Consider the following 20,705-nt stretch of genomic DNA (forward strand, 5'->3'; position numbering starts at 1 on the left):
TGTCAACACAAGTGCCAACAAACAGCATTCACCCAAGCTGACTTTTAACAACAAGGCTGCACCACAGTCCTCTTGCTTTAAAAGCTATGTAGCGGAGACAAACCCACAGTGATGCGTTTTCACAGTATCAAATCCTTCCTTATGTTCTCTCCTCTACAAATTAGGTGACTTCCTGCTGCAACAGTGCAAACCTTTACTAGGTAGAGCAAACTGTCATTATCTGGTTAGCAAAGTTCTACGGCGGGGTCAGCAACCCCTAGCACTCATGCCAAGAGTGGCACACTAGCTGATATTCAGCAGCACGCGAGGCAGGAGCTCAGCCCTGCCCCTCCTCCCCCATGCAGCCAGGTGCTTCCTCAAAGCCATGCCTCCTGTGGATTAATAATAGACCAACTAATGATACCACCCACCACCTAAATAGTAAGGCTCTGCATTTTTAATTTATTTATTTATGAGGCAGTTGTAAGTAGGACTCTTAGGCCGTGTCTACACTAGCCCCAAACTTCGAAATGGCCACGCAAATGGCCATTTCGAAGTTTACTAATGAAGCGCTGAAATGCATATTCAGCGCTTCATTAGCATGCGGGCGGCCGCGGCGCTTCAAAATTGACGCGGCTCGCCGCTGCGCAGCTCATCCCAACGGGGCTCCTTTTCAAAAGGACCCTGCCTACTTCCAAGTCCCCTTATTATCGTCTGCTCATAGGAATAAGGGGACTTGGAAGTAGGCAGGGTCCTTTCGAAAAGGAGCCCCGTTGGGATGAGCTGCGCAGCGGCGAGCCGCGTCAATTTTGAAGCGCCGCGGCCGCCCGCATGCTAATGAAGCGCTGAATATGCATTTCAGCGCTTCATTAGTAAACTTCGAAATGGCCATTTGCGTGGCCATTTCGAAGTTTGGGGCTAGCGTAGACGTAGCCTTAATGACTTCAGAAAGTATCACTGGCATTCAAACACAGACATCAAAAGTTAAAATTTTGGCACTCAGCTTGGGAATGATTGCTGATCCCTGTTCTATAGCAAGTATAGGGTACTTAAGAGAAAGAACAAACCCATATAGGAAGAAACAAGACTGATACCATCCAGAAGGAGCAAGGCTACTACTATTGTGACAAGATATGCAGTGACTCTCCCAAGTCAAACCTTCTGTTATATTTTATTCGATCACCTATCCTGTTAAGAACCACAGAGTCAGAGAGAGCTATTAAGTTATATCAACTTGCTGCTGCTATTACTGAAAGCCACAAAACCCATCTAAAGCTGCACCATTCCCACCACTGCTTTCAAATTTATAAAGCATTGCATGCATCTTGATTATCTGAATCAGAAGAATTCTCTGTAGTCAGAGATTCTAGCTATTTGAACGTTTATTCCTCTGTCGCCTTCTCATGCCATGTCAGATGTACTATCAAGCGAAGAAAGGTAACACCAAAACATTAATATGCGTAATACCTGGATGTCTACTGTTAGACTAAGCAGGAGACACTTTGCATTTAAAATGGTAAATAAGCAATATTTAAATTAAATAAAGTTAAAACATCATTGTTACTCAGGCAGGAAATGTACATTTATTTTCAAACAGTTACAGCTTAATATCATTACAGAGTTTTCCACAGTGGATAAATCCTTTGCTGATTAATATAGCTGACGTATTAATATTCATTCCTACATTTATTAAAAGAAGGAACCACAATTAACAGATATTAGGATCAAAATAATCTCTGGCTAAAATTTAGATCAAGCCACAATAACTAGATGAACTGCTTACTTGCTATTTGCACTTTATGAAAGTACTGAGCCAATTTCCAATGACACCATCTGGCCTTAGAACATGATACTAACAGTTAAAAAAATGCACCATAAAAACCATTTTAAACTATATGTTGAAATTTCTCACGTGTATAAAACTTCCAGTGTGCTGTGGTTGAATGTACTTTAAAGTTAGCATGTTTCATCAATGGCCTGTTAGACATGCTGTGTGGTCTAAGATATTTCATAAACCAGTGACTTTTTTTCCTAAGTAGAGTCTATTATGATGGCCAGATGGCTTAGCTGACAGAATAACGTTCTGGCATGCAACAGAATCAAGTCTGAAAGTGACTTTGGTGTTTTACTCACTGTGCCAGTGAAGACTGAGAATACTAAAAAAGAAGCTAGTTTAGACACCCAGATGCAAAAGACAGGAGTATCTAGATTAGCAGTAGAGATAACAACTCAAGATTAAAATATTGACATAACCCTGCCCCCCGATCCCCAAAACTATGCTTTGTGTGTTTCAGTGAGTCTTTAGAACAGAAATGGTGAGTAAAGAAAAGGCTTTATTTGTCTGTCACAAAGTACTGCTGTACCAAGGAACTGAAGTGGGAAATAAAAAGATTTCAAAAGGCTAATCTGTTCTGGGATTTGTTTTACAAAAATGGTGTGCATTCGAACAGTTTTTGTTTTTGTTTTTTTTCCGCTGATTCCATGTGCAGTTGATATTTTGTTAGATGCCTCTTCCCTAATGTGTTTCTTGAAAGTAGGTCAACAGCAGTCTTTTTGCTAGACATCTCTCTGAAAACTCAAAGTTCTACTCCTCTCCTAAGATGTTATAGTCTATTTTATTTATTCTTTAGTTTGTAACTCCTTTAGTAAAAATGCCCTAGGTTCATACAGTATTAATAGAAAAAAGTTTATTAATACTAACAAAACAGCACCACTCTGCTCCTGCCAGGGACTGAATTCATGTTAATGCCTAATTGTTCATGGTACCAAACGTCAGGTCTAAATGACAGACTTATACTGGAATAGCTATAATGCTTACAGGCATGAAAAATCCACATCCCAAATGGCACCATATATTGATCTAAGCTGGGGGGGTACCAAGAGTGGCATAAGAGCCAACTTTCATCAGCATTTGAGACTGGAGCTCAGCTCCATCCTACCTTTCCCATGCAGCCGGGAGCTTGTGAGCTAATAAAACACCAAACAGTGCTACAAACCACCACCTAAAGTCCTAAATAAAGATACAGAGCTTTACGGTTTCTTAATTAAGCTGTTATAATCAGAACTATTAGTAACTTTAAAAAGTACCACTGACACTCAGACCATACACAGAGGTCAAAAGGACAAATTTCAGCACTGTCTCAGAAGGGCTGCTGACCCCTGGCCTAAGCCATAATGCAAACAACGTTTGTCAAGAGGTATGGTGTACTTGAGGCAGTGCTTTGCTGAGGGATAGGTTTCTCCAGATGACACAGCTATCACCTCCTATAGATGTGGATTAATTGTGCTGAAGGGGAAAAGATCTCTCATCAGCACAGCAGCATCTTTACTGTAGTGCTGCAGTGGCATCACTTCAGAGGTTTACGTTTAGTGCTGCCCAAAGGCTACTGAGATCTCTTTGCGCTGACCTACACTACAAAAGAAATTCAACCAAGATACCCAACTCCAGCTATGAAAATTGTACAGCTGAAGTCGCCCTATCCTAGGATGAATTTCCACCACAGCCTACCAAGGGAGGTCCTTTACTCCTTGCGACAGCATGTCTCTCTCACTGATAGCGAGGCATACTGCAGTTGATAGCAGCACCCTCAGGGTTTGCTTTAGCGCATTTCTACAAGAGGCACTAAATTGAACCCCAGAAGATTGACTGCCACAGCGCTGATCTGCCCCTTAGTGTAGACAGACCCTTAAAGAATTGGCATGGACATTGTCCACCATCAAGAGACAATTGGGACCAAGGACTCCAGAGCAATTTCTGTAGTGTGTCCAGGATTCAAGATTGAAAGGGGCCTGGAACTTTAAGGTTCCACTTATTGCTGTAACTGTTTCACTACAACTTTCCAAATAATCTCTCTCTCTTCTGCTCCAATGAACGCCACAATGCTGAGCAATAAACTGTCAAGATTAAGTGATGGCTTCCTGAGTATGGGTCTAGCACCTGCCCATTACAGAAATGCCGAAAGTTCCTCACTTAAGAGAGGCACTGATCGTTTCTTACAATGAGAGAAAAGTGATGAAGTAATATCCTTTACTGAACCAACTTCTCTCAGAGACAGATAATCTTTCAGCTTACATAGCAATTTTTTTCAGATCTGGAAAACAGAGTCACAGCTAAATACAAAGTGAAATAGGTTCAGAGAGGTAGCCATGTTAGTCTGCATCTTCGCAAAACAAAGAAAGCAGTCCTGTAGCACCTTAAAGACTTACAAGATTATTTACTAGCTGATGAGCTTTCATTGGAAAGACCCACTTCTTCAGATCTGGAGAATTACTGAGTGTCTATGTGAATTTGGTCTTGATGAGAGAAAAAAACTGTGTTGGGGGGAAAAAAACAGAAGAATCAGCTAAATTGAGGGGAAGGGGTTGGGGGGAGAGAAAAAAGAAGTTTGCAAGTGTTAACGCATATTTCAAGGAATCATTCATAGTTAAGTGCCCAGTTAACAATCCACTCTAAAAGGGCTTTTGAAATGTGTTAATATATGCTAAACAAACCAGTTCCACCTTCTATTTGAAAGTGACATTCATTCTGCAAACCCCAGAAAAACTCGGCATAAATTCAGAAGCTCGTCTCTCACTGACAGAAGCTATTTCAATAAAAATCTCTGCCTCTAATATCCCAAGATCAGCACTACTGCAACACCACTCTAACAGTCCATCAATAACAGATCCTATGCTTGTCCATTACATTTAAACAAAAAGGAAGTCATGGCCAACTCCTAAGTTGTAAAACAAAGGCCTACAACCTCCAGAGTCTGAGTTAGCAAAATAGGTTGAAATGTGAACAGAACAGATTATTTGTTTTAAAAGATACCAGGTAAATACTTAAAATTCAAATCTAATAGCAATATGCCAAAAGTAAACAAGGCAACATCTGTGGAAATAAGGGAATATCTTCACATTTATGACACTGAAGCTATAAATCTGAAAATATACCAACTTTACCCAATATTCTATGTTGACTTGTTTTTAGAATGTGCTTCTGCATCACACAGCACCAGTTTTTGACTAGATACAGATCAGTTTAGCTATCTTTCCCCATTTTTAATTATAAGTTTCTAAAAACATCTGCTTATGGTTACTGCCTGCCTGGGAATATATGCTCTTATTTTCCTTGATTTAGTATGCCAGGTCTTGTTCTAGAATTTTTGGAATCAAGGACAGAAATTCAAATAATTTGAAAGCCAGAATGAAGCATGAATGTGAGAACCAATAATCAGTCGGAGAAGAGAGACAGGGAGCAAGAAGAAACAGAAGATCAACTGCAACATATTCCAATTTTTCTCAGATGCTATGAAGAAAAAGGTAGGAAGATGCATTATTTGCTTCTAAAACACATAAACACTAAATATTGTGGAAAAACAATGTTTTTGCACAAATGCATTTGTGAATAAAACACCAGTTCAACACATGGTAGAGGCTAATTACTGAATGTGTCACAAACATATGAAAATATCTCATAATGACATTAATAAATTATGTAACACTGACCAAAAAGAGGAACAAGAGATGAAAAATCCATCCCATTCCTGGAAGGTGTTAGCTTTCACCTTGACGTTCAACATCTGACTACTCTTCTCACATTTTGCAGATAATTAAATAGCATCTCATGCAGCAGCTTAATTACTGTACAATTGTTTTATTTTGGTGAAACAAACAAGCAGTCACGTAGTACTTTAAAGACTAACAAAATCATTTATTAAGTGATGAGCTTTCATGGAGCAGACTCACTTCTTCAGAACTGCGGAACTACAAAGTCCTTGAAGTGCTACATGACTGCTCTGTTTTGTGAGGATACAGTCTAACATGGCGAGCTCTCTCCGACTATTCTTTACGTGCACTTTACGTGCACTATTCTTTATGTTCCAGAATCCATGATTTCATTAAAAAACTCTACCTCTTGTGTTTACTTTCAAAATGTAAAACAAAGGTAAATTTATAATGAAATGGGGGGGATTTCATTTTATAGTTTCTTTATTTCAGTCAGGATCTCTTGCCATTTCTGTTACACAATTAGAATATAGTTTGTGCATTTCAAAACACTGCATGCAGTCAGTTTCACTGTTTGCTTTGTACAGTAAACTCTTCCATATCTGGCAGCCCTGGGACTGGAAAGTTGCTGGACATTCAAATATTCTGAATAATAGAGAGGTATATCTAGCAATGCATAACTCTTTCAAAAATTAGATATTAAGAAACAAACAAAAATGTATGCAGAGTACTTTATTTACCAACAGTAGTACTGTACACTGTAAACATACTGTATTTGCTGTACTTATTTTATTTACTTTCACTATTCTGTACGCATGGAAAACTTAACTAACAGTTATGTATGGTTAAAATGCTGGTTATTTGAGAGTTCCAGATGATAGAATAATGGATATCAAAGAGCTTACTGTACAATTGGTACTAGTTTCCGCTGTTTGAGATTTTTCCCACACAGCAACAACTTACAAACCCACAAATATTAGCAGGGGAATTGAAAAGCAGGTGTAGTAGTTGAAGCTACTTTTAAATTATCTTTTGAAATTTCAACTATCTTTGAAGCGAACCATATCACTAGCTCAGAAGTTTACCAAGAATAAACCCTCATGCTATTAATTATTTTGATGCTGGTGATTAGGGATGCCCCAATCTTTAAGAATACACCCTTTTAAAAGAGTTCAGCATTGTGTAACATCTTACAGAATCACTATTATCAGATCAAACTTAATTGTACAGCAATCAGTTACCAATGAAACATCTGCCCTGACCTACATTACCCTTCTCTATATTCCTTTTCTCCTTAATGCTTCGTATGAAGTAATGATGCATAAAGGACTCCATTAGTGTATCTGATCACCCAATTAAAGGAAAACCAGTTTTGTCATGGAGAACTCTGCTATGCTACAACCTTTATATTTCACCCATTCTCTTCCTCCTACAACTAAATCATCAAAAGAAAATAAAGTGCAGAAAAACAAACTGGTTATCATTATAACAAAGGCTAAATGATTACTTCTCACAAGATATTAACATCTTTTGTAGTAATTCTGAAGACCTTGGCTAACGCAAAACGTGTAAGCTCACTCACAAGAGCACTTTGCGTAAGGAGCACATTACAGTCATACCCCGAGATACACCCATTCAGATTACAAGAATTCGACTTTACAAGGAGTTTCATTTAATACCCCTACTTCAGCTTATGAGGCATTTACGATGACTGATTTGGATTTCACATGCCTCAGCGGGACGCGGCCGCCCTGCAGCAGGAGAAAGGCTGCAGCTCCAGGCAATGGCTGCCCGCAGCTGCTGCCCACCCGGAGCACCTCTCCACAGCGCCCAGCAGCAGTTTCTCGGAGCCCCCAGCCGGCCACAGCGGCTGCCCACCTCTGGAGTCAGGAGAGGAGGGGACAGCGCCCATCCGCGGATCCACTGCCCCACGCAACTCAGCCCACCCCCGCCTTTACCTTGACACTGCTGTGGCTGGTCTGGGCCTCCGCCTCAGTGCTGCAGCAGTGGCGTGCCCCGGCCCTGCTGGCAGCCGCGGGCTCCGTGCACTCCTGGTGTTGCGGGCCAGGGCCTGGCGGAGGCTGGAGACTCTGGTAGGCAAGCACCGAGGGGATGGAGTCGGCCGCGTCGGTCTTGATGAAGAGGCCGTGCAGGGGGGCGGCGGTGCAGTGCGGAGAGGTAGACTCATCCGAGTCCTGGCAGTAGATCACGCCGCTCTGTGAGATGTGGATGCTGGGCACACAGCCCATCCCGGCCCTGCTGCTGCCGCTTGCCCCCCCAGGAGACTAGGAGGCCACCGCCGCCACCCGCCCTGTGCAGCTGTGCCTCGGGCACCGCTCGCCACCTGCAGCATTCCATCCCATTTAGCGATTGGCTCGCCTGCCGCTGCTGCCGCCGGGACCTCTCCACCGCGGAGTCCTGTACGAGCAAGGCATCGCCCCTTGCCAGCCGGGGGGCGCCCTGTGCCTGCCTAGCTCCCCACGCGGCCAGCCCCTGGCACCACCCCCTCCCCGTGCCCTGCTCTGCCCTGCCCACCCCCTTGCACTGGCCCCACTTCTGCAGCCATTGGCAGCTACCTGGCTTTGCACAACCCTCCCAGGCACTCTTTGATTTCCGTTCCCCTCACAGCCCTGTCTCTGTACCTGGGACAGCCCCCCAAAAGCAGGTAAACAGCCATATTACAGAGTAATTAATAAAGGACAAATGCCTTGTTAGGTTGTGTTACGATAACTAATGCTAACTATTGAAGTAACTGTGCTCATTTTAATGGGATTTGGTGTTGTTTTAGCATAAATGGATGTAAATTTTGGGGCTCAGGAACGCATAAAATTTTGTCACATTGAAATTAATGGTAATTATGTTTTTGACTTACGAGAATTCATCCTAAGAGGGGTTTTTCAGGAACGAATTACCCTCGTAAGGCAGGGGAAGACTGTACTATGATTTGCATGGCTTACAGTTTATTTCTGGGCAACACTCAATGTGTTGAATTTGCTATACAAATTTCTAAGTAATTTGGGACCAAGTTACTTGAATGACTGCCTCATTCGCTCCTTATGCCAGTTATCCTGTAGTTTAAACAGGAGGCTGCTGCAAAGCAGGAACACACTGTGCGGGTCTCTCCACTCTGGAATTCACTTTGCCCCTGTGGGCTTGTTTACACTTTTTTTTTTTTAACCCCCTGGAAAAAACCATTTTTTCCCAGGATGGGGAGGAACCAAGCATTCACACAGCCAAGAATGATAACCTGCGATAAGAGGGGTTTACCTCGAAATAATTGCACTTTGTGCGTGTTCCCATTTGGGCAAGCATTGCTGGACAAGTGTTGCTGGGGGAGGGCAGCTGACTGTGGGGGAAGGGAGGCTGCTGAGAGGTGCTTCTGATAGCTTGCTAAGGAAAAGTTTGGGGAGCCAGGTGGTATCCCAGAAGTGCATTAATACTGTCACATATTTCCATCTGACCATGCTCTGAAACATTTCCAAATGCTCTTCTGAGACACTTTTGAAGCTTCACCCTAACATTTCAGGGGAGTAAAAGAGTCTCCCTGTCACTGTGGTAAGTTACCAAGTCAATCCACTGCTGCAGCTGCCATGGTGGGACCAGGGCTTCACAGAGGGAGGCAGCGTAAGTGGCAAGGCTGAGCTCACTGCTCGCTGTCTAGCAGAAGTGGCCTTTTTCTTGTCAGCTTTCAGCATAGAAATAGCCCCCATAGACATGGCAGCCTATGGACAAGGTGCGTGGGGGGGAGGATGTTAGTGGATGCTCCATGCAGCTGCAGAATTACCCAGTATTAACACCAGTCAAATCTCTCTCATCACCTTTTACCCCCAACTTAACCCCTATTTCCTCCAACTCTCCCAAAAGAGAAACTAAATGCTCACCATCATAAAAACTCAGGTCTCTCACAGGATCACAGCAGATAGGGCACTGGAAAATGGATATTTCTCCTGAGCAAGGCAGATTACAATGCAGGCATGATAAAATGTTTTCATACCTCAAGGTCTCCAAGACACACAGGCATTGTTACAAGATACAGTGAGTTAACTTTTTCTCTTTCCCCCTCTGCTTCTAACAGCTGTTTCTGTGATCAATCCAGCTAGCAGCATTAGTAATCTACAGAGGTCGAGAAAAGAAGTGTTCAAGATTATGAAACCTGAAACCAGGAAATGGCAGTGCTGTGGAAGGAAAAGAGGGAAGTCTGCAGTGCAGCAAGAGATGTGAGGCAAACCTGGAGGGTAGCAGAAAGCCAAAGGAGAGACCAAGGCACTGAAAGGATTGGCCAGATCCTAGAGGAACAGACTGAGATACTGCACTCTGTTGCGTGGAACACTGAGCATCACTGCCAAAGCTTGCCCCACTTACACTGCCACATAATTCTGTTGCCATTACCCCTCCATGTACCCCAACGCAAAGCCCGCCCTGGCATGACATTGCCCGCCTGCTGCTACTTCCCTTTCCAATCCACTTGACACCACACCACACCTACAAACACGGTGAGACCTGGTCCCTGAGACAGCTGTGATCCTTTCCCTCTCCCCTCTATTTCCAGTAACCCTGACCCTTATGCCATTGCTGCTGTATTATGAATTGTAACAGTTTGATTAAAGAACACATGACGGCGTGTTCAGTACCTTTATTTTTACATCTGGGGAAACACAGGTAGCAGGGAGCTGGGGGATGAAAGGGTGTCACGCAAGCCCACAGACCCACAAATCTCAGTGTTTATCATTGTCAAAGTGGTTCCTCAGGTCCTTCCTGATATTAATAGCCACCCCTTACAGGTCACCCAACAGCACAAGTGTCTGGCTGCTCAAATGCATTGACTCTGCTCTGCACTCCAGTAACAAGCAAATGCATCCCCCTTACAGGTTGTGAAAGCAACAACATATGGCCAAGACCCAGGAATATGGTCCTAAAGGAGGTCAAGTCTTCCATATAAGTTTCTCCACCTAGCTTTCAGCATCTAAATGTGCATTCAATAACCACGCGGCATCTGCTGAGCCTGTTGTTGAACAACTCCTTGCTGCTGTCTAACTGCCCAGTGTAAGGCTTCATGATCCAGGGCTCTGAGAGGTAGGTAAGGACCCTTAGGATCACTATGGGCATTTCCATACACAACCCCAAAGCTTATTTTGTTATCTGGAAAGAAAGTGCCCTCCTTCAGTTTTCAGTACAGATTGCTGTTTCTGAAAACATGTGAAAACATGCACCTTTCCAGACCAGCCAGCATTTATGGCTGTAAAATGGCCACAGTGATCTACAAACACTTGGAGCACCACTGAGAAGTATTCCTTATGGCTTACGTATTCTGAGGCAACGTGTGGGGGGCAGAGCAAGGATTGGGATACAAGTCCCATTGGTCTCCACATTTAGGGAACCCCATTTCTGCAAAGCCAGCCACAATCTGGTGTGGCAAAATGCGATTGATTCTCCTGCACACCTGCAGCAGCACTGGCACAACAGTAGACTTCCCCACTCCAAACTGATTAGCTGCCCGCTGGTTGCCATTGGGGGAGGCAGCTTTCACAGAGCAATGGAGACATGCTTCCCCACTGAGAGCTGCTCTCATTTGGGTGTCCTTGCATTACAGTTCTGGTGACAGTTCAGCACACAGCTCAGGGAAGGTGGTTTTACACATCCAGAAGTTTTGCAGACACTGTTCATCATCCCACACATGCAGGACAATGCAATCCCACCACTTCGTGCTGGTCTCCCTAGCCCAACACCAATGGTCCACAGTGCACAGGCCCTGTGACAGAGCAGGAGGCACATGCTGCAGTCAGAGACCGTGGGACGTGAGGTGGCTGCAGCTCCCCTCTGCGTCCTCCTCCTCTGACTCCATCCAGCCAGGAGAGAAAGCTCAATATTAGGCCACTGCACTGTGTGTTGACTACACCACCTGCTGCATAGCATCCCAGATCTGTGATCGCTCTGTCACTAAATTTTGTTGGAATGCAGCATCTATGACTGCTGCCTGAAGATGCTGGCAAGCTGGGCTACACCTGGCAATTTAAATAGGCAGGCAAAGGAATCAGAAACTGGGGAGGGGGGTGGAATCCAGGAAGAGAAGGGGTTGAAGGGAAAATGTCCTCATTCCCAGGCAACCTTGCACTTCCTGTTGACTTCCCACAATGCCTAGCAAGGAAATAAGACGCCAGGCACAGCGGGATACATGCTCAAAATGCACTGCTCTGTGAATGCAATTTTCCGATATTACTTATTTCAACGTTCTAAGTAAGTAAATGTTGAAAGAAACCTGCTGCATACACATGCTATATACAACCTGACAGAGTCCAAGACTTCAGACCTTCAAGAAACTGAAAACCCTGCTTTCTTAGATGTCAAAAACAGTTAGGTTAGGAAATGTCATTAAACTTATAAGGAATAATTCCTTTTAATAATCTTTGCATTTCTAATTTACATACGCTTACAGTTACCATTAGGCATATCTTACAAAAGTCAATGAAATACACAAATTGAGATGTTACACAGAGTACATGGAGATCCAATACCAAAGAACACTTTCCTGAATGTTCCAATTAGCCTGGAAACAGTTTTGTTTTGTTAAGTTTCTTTTCGGTGGTCCCAAACATTTAAATTTTGTTTTGTATAATCTATAGCCATAGCATACACAACCTTTGAAAGAAATCTGATACTAAGATCACTTTTTTAAACATGCTTTTTATATCCTGAAAAACAATCAACTCTGTTGTAGATATTGACAGTAAGTAGAGCCTCCCCAGCCTTTTTCATTTGTTTATTTATTTTGTGCGCTATGTTTACAGAGTTGTAAGGCTTGTTACTTCTGTTGAAGCTGAACTTTTCCAGTTAAACAAAATCATCTGTTGAATAAGGTAAGGCATTTTTGAACGGAAAAATAGAACAGATTCTCCCCACTTTCAACAGTCTCTTTCAAGCTTACAGGTTATTCAAAACAGCGAATTTCCACTGTTTATTTCCTATATTAATTACTTAATATAAAGAAATATAGAAGCAGTACTTAAAGTTTAAATATAATCTATTACAACAATGTACCAAGAGCTGTATATTCTGTTGCAATAACTCCAGCTTGCAAAACTTCGCCTTTACTCATTGTTACACTGGCTACTAGTTACACAGTCAAACTACTGAAACAATTTCACCAAAGCATAAAGTCACATAAGTAGCCAGCAAAAGTTTTAAAGCCAAGGATTCCTATTTAATGGCTTGCTTTAGTGACCAACATGCCCTAGCCCTTGCTTTCCTCTCAAACCAACTTCTGAGGAAAACATACCCATCTCACTACAGAAATTAATCAGTGACAGGATAATATAGTTCTAATGCAGACTGAATCTTTGAAAAACACAAGTATTTTTGAAAGAAACACATGAATTGTTCTTTATTTTGCATCCTGCAGTTCATGAAGTACATTTCCAATACTACACAAATGTTAATAATAATTCTTAAGTACACAGAGTTAGGAAACAATAATTCTACAGAGTTTTAAAGTTTATCCACATGCAGAAAACATTACCTGAAAGTGAAGAATGATTTAAAAATGGGAAACTACAAAACTGATAGAAAAGTCACGAGCTTTAAACCCATTTACTCCCCCCTTATGCCTCCTGAATCACTTACAAATATACTGTGATGTTGTATAACATATACTGGTTAAACTGGTTTCACTGCTGTAGTTTGGATGTACTACACAGATTTACTTTATGATCGATTATGTAGCTATGAAACTGATTTAGCGAAGCCAGACACAAATGCTATCACAATTTCAAATATATTCAGGATTACAGTGCTTTTTACATAGAATATTTCAGTTGTGGTAGGCTAATGCTCTAGAAATGAGAGGAAGATGAGGTAGATTCACACCCAACTGGGAACAGGGGACAGAAAAGGTGAATGAGTTTTTGAAAACACCCTCCTCCACCCCTTAAAATTAAGCTGTTCATTTTGCTTTTCTTCTCATCTCCTTCCCCAGATTTTGCCAGATGTATCTGTCATCCCACAGTGTATTAGTTTTTCACATTTTCATTCCCAGAAGGATTCCTGAATCCAACTCTATCCTATTTTACTGCCCACATGCTGGGCTCCTGCACTGAGAGAAGGATTATACTACTTGACCACGTGAGGTTTCTTTCAACCCTAACCTTCTATGATTCTATATATCCATCCTCTGGGAGAAGACCTTGATATATTTCACTTAGCTGGCATGAAGTGGTCATCTGAAAGCATAAACACCACACCTACTACTTTCCCAGGTTCTGCCTCAAGAAGAGCCCTAAGCATTATCTTATGGGGAACAATGGTCTAAGATGGGTTCTTGACACGGATGCACTGCTATTAAACCTGCAACCTAATTTCACTTTGTCGTCTGCTCCCTTCCATCATTTATATGTAATCTCATTTCAAAACATTCCCCATCTTAGGGAAAATTACAAAGCGGGAGGGAAGAGGACACTGGGATATATGAGATACCCAGGTTCACAAGCTGAATTTAATGCCCATAAACTCCAACAAATAGGTCAAGTTTATAACCTGAGTTTACCAGGCTGGCAGTAGTAGGAGAGAGAGTGTGTATGGGTGTACGGGGGACAGATATTGAGGACAACCAGAGGGGACTATTGAATTGACTCTTTTAGACCAACTAAAGTGCAGAGCGAAGTAGCTTCAAAATAATTCCATTCTGTCCTTTCCATCCATAAAAATAATGGCACGATGTAGGATTCCAAAAGAAATTATTCTTGAGCTTTAACAGAAACAAGGACCACCACATACACAGATAATTCCACGTTACTGGATGTGGAATGAACCATACGTTATTTATGTAGATGTTAAATTAGGAGAAATTAAGAACACTCCTGAAGGCAAAAAAGTTAAATGGAGGATAAATATTAGAAAGATGGCTAAAAAATAAAATGGATATAACTTTGAAAAATGCAAGCTAATGCATGTGGAAAACCACTACAAATATAGTATATGAGACAGAAGTCTGCTAAGACACACTACTGATAAAAATCAAGGCATAATAGTAACCAGCAAATTACACGTAAACTTACAATGTGATGCAACCTTAAAAAATATAATTTTGGGTTTCATATGCAGATGCAACTTCTAACACTAAATTTTCCCCTCCCTGCTCCTTCTTAATGACTTTGGAGTGAACTCACATGGAATACTACTTTCAGTGTTGAGTACTTCAAAACAGGCAAATATGAAGAACTTCAAGGAAAAGCAACAAAAAATAAGGAATTTAGAGTAACTGACAATAAGGAAAAATTAAAAATGGTCAATTAGAATTGACTAAACAGGATTAAGGAGGGTTCCATAGTCTACAATCATACAAAGAGAATCACCAAAGAGAAATTTTCTGTGGCATGCAAGAGTGTAACTAGAGACAGTGAGGAGACATTTTTAAAAAAAGGAATGGAAATTACAGCAGGAACATTTTCTAGATCAATTAGACTGTGAAACATTCTCTTAAGAGAAAGCCATGTATGAATTATATATAAGCACCAAGTACTTGGAAGCAAGTTATGTAGGAGTCACACATCAGGACCTCAGATTTTCCTTTGCTGTGTGATTTTACAAAACTTTCCCGAAATTTAGCACTTCAAGTCTCATTTGGAGTGCAACGGAAAACCACATTTTAAATGACACGTCAAGCTGCATATACTCCCCAAACATTATTTACTGTCATTATAAAAAGGTACACAGAAAACGTCAGCATTTACTGAACTGCATTTTTATTTTTCCATAGAATTCCTATATTTAAAATATATAACTCAGCAAGGAACTACATTGCATAATAATAAATAGGACGAAAAACATCAATTGTTATGTGCATCCAGAACATATAGTAAAGCCTACTCATAATATTGAATCATCCTGTTGAATATAACATGGCAAATAGATTACAATGGGATTGATTACATAGATTACATATGCCCCCATAAACACTTACTCCTTATCAAGGCCTCCTTTTGCTACTTCCATACCTGATGACTAGATTATACCTCTTTCCTATCTTAAATGTACAAGTCTTTTCTTAGTATTTAGTTTTTACAATCTGATCTTTCAGAATCTATCATTTCTGATATTACATTTTATGGCCTATAAGATATTAACTAGATCACAAAAGAGAGGGGAAAAAAAAAGTAAAGAAATAATCCACCAAGTGTCACAATCACAATGGCAAAACTCAATTCCACTGATTCAATCATTTTGTCTGTAATTACATTCACTTAAAAAACTGTCCAGAGATGCTTTACAGTAAATACATGAGGACACTTCACATAATTTAAACGTCAAGATGTGCATTCAGTATTTCATCATACATTCTTCACATAATTCCTAAATCTAATGATTGCTCAATGGAGAGTGGCGATTCACATGGACTGTGTCTACACTTGCATTCCTCTTTTGAAACAGGCATGCACATGAGGGAAATCAAAATTGTAAATGATGAAGATTTACATATCTGGCACCTCATTCGCATATTCTTTCAAAATAGCTTCTTTCAAAGGAAGAAAAGCAGTGTAGATGCAACTCTTTTGAAAGTAAATGCCATCTTTGAAAGAACCCTACTTCCCATTAAAAATGGGTTCTTTCAAAGATGTGGTTTACTTTCGAAAGAGTGAGTCACGTCTACACGACTTTTCTTCTTTTGAAAGAAGCTCTTTTGAAAGAATATGCAAATGAGGCACCAGATAGGTAGATCTGCACCTTATCTGCATTTTTGATTTCCCTCATTTGCATGCCTTCTTCAAAGAGAAATGCAAGTGTAGACACAGCCATGCACAAAAACAGTGTCAGATTTGAGAGATGGGGTTTTTTTAAATAAATTTCTTAATTTCCAAAGAACTTATTAGCTCGCCAAGAAAATATCTACACCCATACATTAGAAGGTTGAACACAGTTCTTTACAGTAAAATAAGTGAACACAAGCAATTACATGTCTTACAGTAAAAAGGGAGTGAAGTCAGGACTAAATGATCTAGCGCACCTAAACTCATTTCTCATGAAAATTAGACACTCAAGAAAGGTGTAAAGCCTAATCTCTGTTAAAATTTCTACAAGTTGAACCTCTGTAGTCTGACACCCTTGGGACCTGACCAGTGCCGAATGACAGTATATGACAGACCACAGGAGGTGAATATTGTCTAGAAGTGTTACCAACACTTCAACTGGTTCTTGAGCTCACAGAAGACACGTAGAGGTAAATTACAGCTAAACAACAGCACAGAACACAGAGCCAAGACTAGTGACTGTAAACAAACTTTATGGGATCAAAGGATACTTGGCCACACCCATGATAAGTGACTGTCCGGCGAACTAAAATCACGTCTGAACTACAACCGTAATCCACCTGTATTAGAGCCAGCATACTCTCATACACTGATGAGTATGCCTACATAAATCATTTTGAGCTACACTGGTGTGAATGTCACCAGCCTACAAAGGGCTTGAATAAATTTCTGGAATACTGCTGCACTGAGCTTTCAGAACTGTGATACATGCACACAATTTTTAAGTGGAGATGCTTAGTATAAAGTTGGTGGGATTACCAAGAGGTTTAAGTTTACCTGTACAGAAACTTATTCTCACTGCTTATAGGAGTCAACCCTGCAGTGTACCAAACACCTTTATCATTCACTTTAACAAGTATCAGAGAGGTAGCCGTGTTAGTCTGTAGCTTTGAGAACAACAAGAAGTCTTGTGGCACCTTATAGACTAACAGATATTTTGGAGCATAAGCTTTCGTGGGCAAAGACCCACAAAGAGGGTCTTTGCCCACGAAAACCTATGGTCCAAAATATCTGTTAGTCTATAAGGTGCCACAAGACTTCTTGTTGTTCTCATTCACTTTAACAGGATCTGAAAGTGCTCAGCACCTCAGAGTGCCCGCTGCATTACAGGATCAAGCCCACAAAAATCAGAGAACCATTAATCACTGTCAATACTCTAAAGGGCTAGAAATGAATACTGAAAGTAAATCTGATGGCTGGAGACTATTGCACATTCTGCTGGACAACTCAATATACACAAGACGTTATGTCTATGAAAACACAAATAGGTGTGAACAGGTATTTTCAACCCAATTCACCACATCTCTCAAGGTTACACAGAAAAAAAATCTAATTCATGCATGGCAATTTGGTGACAAGGGTTTTGGGGCATTTTAACCAAAGACCAGTCACTGAAATAGCACATAATGTGCTTCATCTCAGATTCTGTGGAAAAAGATGTCTTATTCTTTCTTGAACATCATTGAATATAGCAAGTAGTGTCTATGACCAATTTTCAGTGAAAGATCTTTATTAATCACAGGAGCAATCCATGCTTTATGGTAGAAGATACTAAGTTTGCTAAAACAATTGTTGCATATTTCACAACTAAACTGGCCTCTAATGACTGTTTTTGTTGATCTGAATACCTACATTCATAATGATTGACACCCTTTAAGAAGTACTGAGGTAAATTTATATTTTTGTCAACAAGACAAAAAACTGTTTCTATAAACAATGCAAATAGTGAAGAGCAGTATGGCTGGAATTCGTTATTTGTTTCTGATAAAGTGTTTACACGTTTAGATTTGGACATCCAGGCCTTAGTTTTTTTAAAAACCCACACCCCAATCAACATATGGCACTGGTGACTTTAGCCGGAACAGGACCCTGTGAAGAGACAGGTCTGGGTGAAAGAACAAGGCTGGGAATGTAGAAACCGCACCCTCCAACACGCTCCCCTGGGCAATGGCGTGACTGTGTAAGCTCAGGGGCCCATGAGGAACTGAGAACTACGCACGGTCACAGACCCCGAGCTCGGCCCGGTCCTGGTGCCTTTTCTGTAAATAACCCTAGATCAGAGCCCAATTAAAAATGGCGAGCGTCGCGCGTGGCAGGCGGTGTGCAGATACAATGGCAGGGCTGCAGGGCCCTGCCGCGCGGCTCTCACGCCCAGCACCCGCGGGGCGGGCGGCTGCAGAACCACGCGGGTCGGATCCACGCGGGGGGAGGGGCGCCACTAAGGCCTGCGCGGAGAACGCGGCCCATGGAGGCGGCCAGCGCCAGGCCCGGCCCCCGCTCATCACTCGCCTACCGGGGAAAGCCTCACTCGAGAGAAAACAAACCGGCCCCCTTCCCGCCCCACGCCAGCGCTGCTCCGACCCGACCCTCCCCCGCCGCCAGGCAGGCCGGCCCTGCTCCGGGCGCGCGAAGGACGCTCCCCGTCCAGGGCTCGCTCCTCGGGGGGACAACGAACCCCAGCGCCCGACGCAACCGCGGGGAGAGCCCCAAAGCTACGGGCCCTTCGCCCCGCCCCGCCCGCCCCACGCGGGAGCGCTACGCACCCCTCGTCCCGCGACCTACCACCCCTTCCAGAGCCCGGCCCGAGGCTCCCTGGGAAGCCGCAGCCGGGACGCCTCTGTCTGCCCGGCCCCCCCATCAGCCGTGAACCCGGTACTCCCCCCCGGGCTACGAGGGGTCCTTGGGGGCACAGCGGCCCCTCCCCTGTACCTCAGCACACTGGCCCTGCGGCCCTGCAGCCCCAGCCAGAGCCCACACCGCCCCCGAGTAACGCCTCTCGCCCGCCCGCGGAGCCCCACTGCAGGCCCCGGCCCGGCCCCGCTGCCGCCCGCAGGGCACAGGCGAGCCCGGCAGCACAGGCGAGCCGAGAGGCAAAGGGGGCGTGTTAGCAGGGCCAACACCTGGAGGCGCGCGGGGGGCCAGGGAAGAGGATGGGGGCGACCCCGGGCCGGCGGAAGGGAGCCGGGGCCGCCTGCGGTGCCCGCTCCGGCCACTCTTTACCTTCCATCTCCATGTCCTCGGGCTCGCTCAGCTGCTGCTCCCCGGGCTTCTGGTGCTGCTGGTGGTGGTTCATGTCGGGCTGGGGCTCTGGCTCCGCGGCGGCGGCCTGGGCCTTTCCTGCGGGGGGCTGCAGGCCTGTGTGGGGCGGACAGAGGGCGGAGGGGCGGTGGGGCCTGGGCAGCGGCGGGGCCTGGGCACCAGCCTCGGGGGGCTGCGGCTGGGCTCCGGCGGGCAGGGAGCGGGCGGCCGGAGGAGGCAGCGAGACGCGCACGTATTTGCTCGCGATTCGCCCAATCTCGGCGGCGGCGGCACCGGGCGGGGGGCGGGGTGGGGAGGAGGGAACCGACCGGGGCGGCGGCTTCCTCGGGGCCGAGAGATCGGGAGCTAGGGCCCGGCGCGTCCCCCTCCCCCGCCGGCTCTGCCTGCTGCGGTGAGAGCTGGGGAGGCGCCGCGGGCCCCCGGCTCCCTGGGAAGCCGCTCGCTCGAGGCTGGGGCCGGGCTCCCGGCCTGCTGGCCTCCCTGCCGCCTGCGCCCGGCTCGCCGCTGCCGCTGCCGCAGCTGCCGGTCCACTGCCGCCTCGATGGGGAGCGTAGCCGGCGCCAGGGCTTCCCTCTGCCTCTCTCTGTCTCTCAAAATGGCGGCCGCGGTAGCGCCGTGAAATGTCACATCCGCATGGGGGGCAGCGGCGCTCAGGCAGCCGGGGAGGGGGAGCAGCGCCGGGCCGCAGCCGCCGCCACAGGAGGCTGCAGCGGGGGAGGAGTTACAGGGCCTCCACACGGGCAGAGGCGCTGCACCGCCCGCTGCCTCTGCCCCGCAGCGCCTGCTCCCGGCTAGGGCCTCCTTGGCCGAGAGCCCCGATCCGGCCTAGGCGTCCCGCGGCCCCGGACGAGAACGGTGGCTTGTGGCTCGCAGGAAGGACGGGCCCTCGTCTGGGGCTGTGCAGCTGCTCCCAAGGAGCCTCTGTGCTGCGCAGCGCTTGCCAGAGCCCCCTCCCCGGCGGCCCTGGCCCTCCCGCAAACAGGCCGGGGGCAAGAAAGCGGCAGTGAGAAGAACAGATCTGGCTGCGGCTCCTCCTTTTGCTTTACCTGCCGGAAAGAGACCTATTCCTATCGCATAGAGCTGGAAGGGACCTGGGGAGGTCATGGAGTTCAGTCCCCTGCCCTCACCGCAGGGCCTACCACCAGCCCTGACGTTTCTCTTTTAACTCTAGTCTCCCCAATTCCTAAATGACCCCCCTCAAGGGCTGAACTCACAACCCTGGGTTTAGCAGACCCATGCTTGAACATTGCTCTGCAATTGTCTGTGTCTCCTGCCAAGCACTGGCTAGCCCAGGTCTGTGACCTTGGAGCTGGAAGAGGCCTCAGGTCATGGAGTCCAATCCCCTTCTGAAAGCAGGACCAGTCCTAACTAAATTATCCCAGCCCAGGCTTTGTCAAACCACGA

At 44.7% G+C, this 20,705-nt stretch overlaps 1 protein-coding gene across 2 annotated transcripts in view; it reads right to left on the minus strand.

Annotated features, from left to right (window-relative positions):
- Window positions 1-20,007, minus strand: part of USP7 (ubiquitin specific peptidase 7) — a 162,538-nt gene extending 142,531 nt beyond the window's left edge. The window contains exon 1 of one of the 2 annotated variants that reach the window (XM_075011292.1): window positions 19,263-20,007. In XM_075011292.1, coding sequence (XP_074867393.1) covers window positions 19,263-19,335 — 73 coding nt within the window. In that variant the 5' untranslated portion in view covers window positions 19,336-20,007. The remainder of the gene's footprint in view (window positions 1-19,262) is intronic. The other variant, XM_075011291.1, reaches the window with a different exon arrangement.
- Between the last annotated feature and the right edge of the window lie 698 nt (window positions 20,008-20,705).

The sequence above is a fragment of the Carettochelys insculpta genome, chromosome 16, assembly GCF_033958435.1.
Source record: "Carettochelys insculpta isolate YL-2023 chromosome 16, ASM3395843v1, whole genome shotgun sequence".
Classification (NCBI taxonomy): domain Eukaryota; kingdom Metazoa; phylum Chordata; order Testudines; family Carettochelyidae; genus Carettochelys; species Carettochelys insculpta.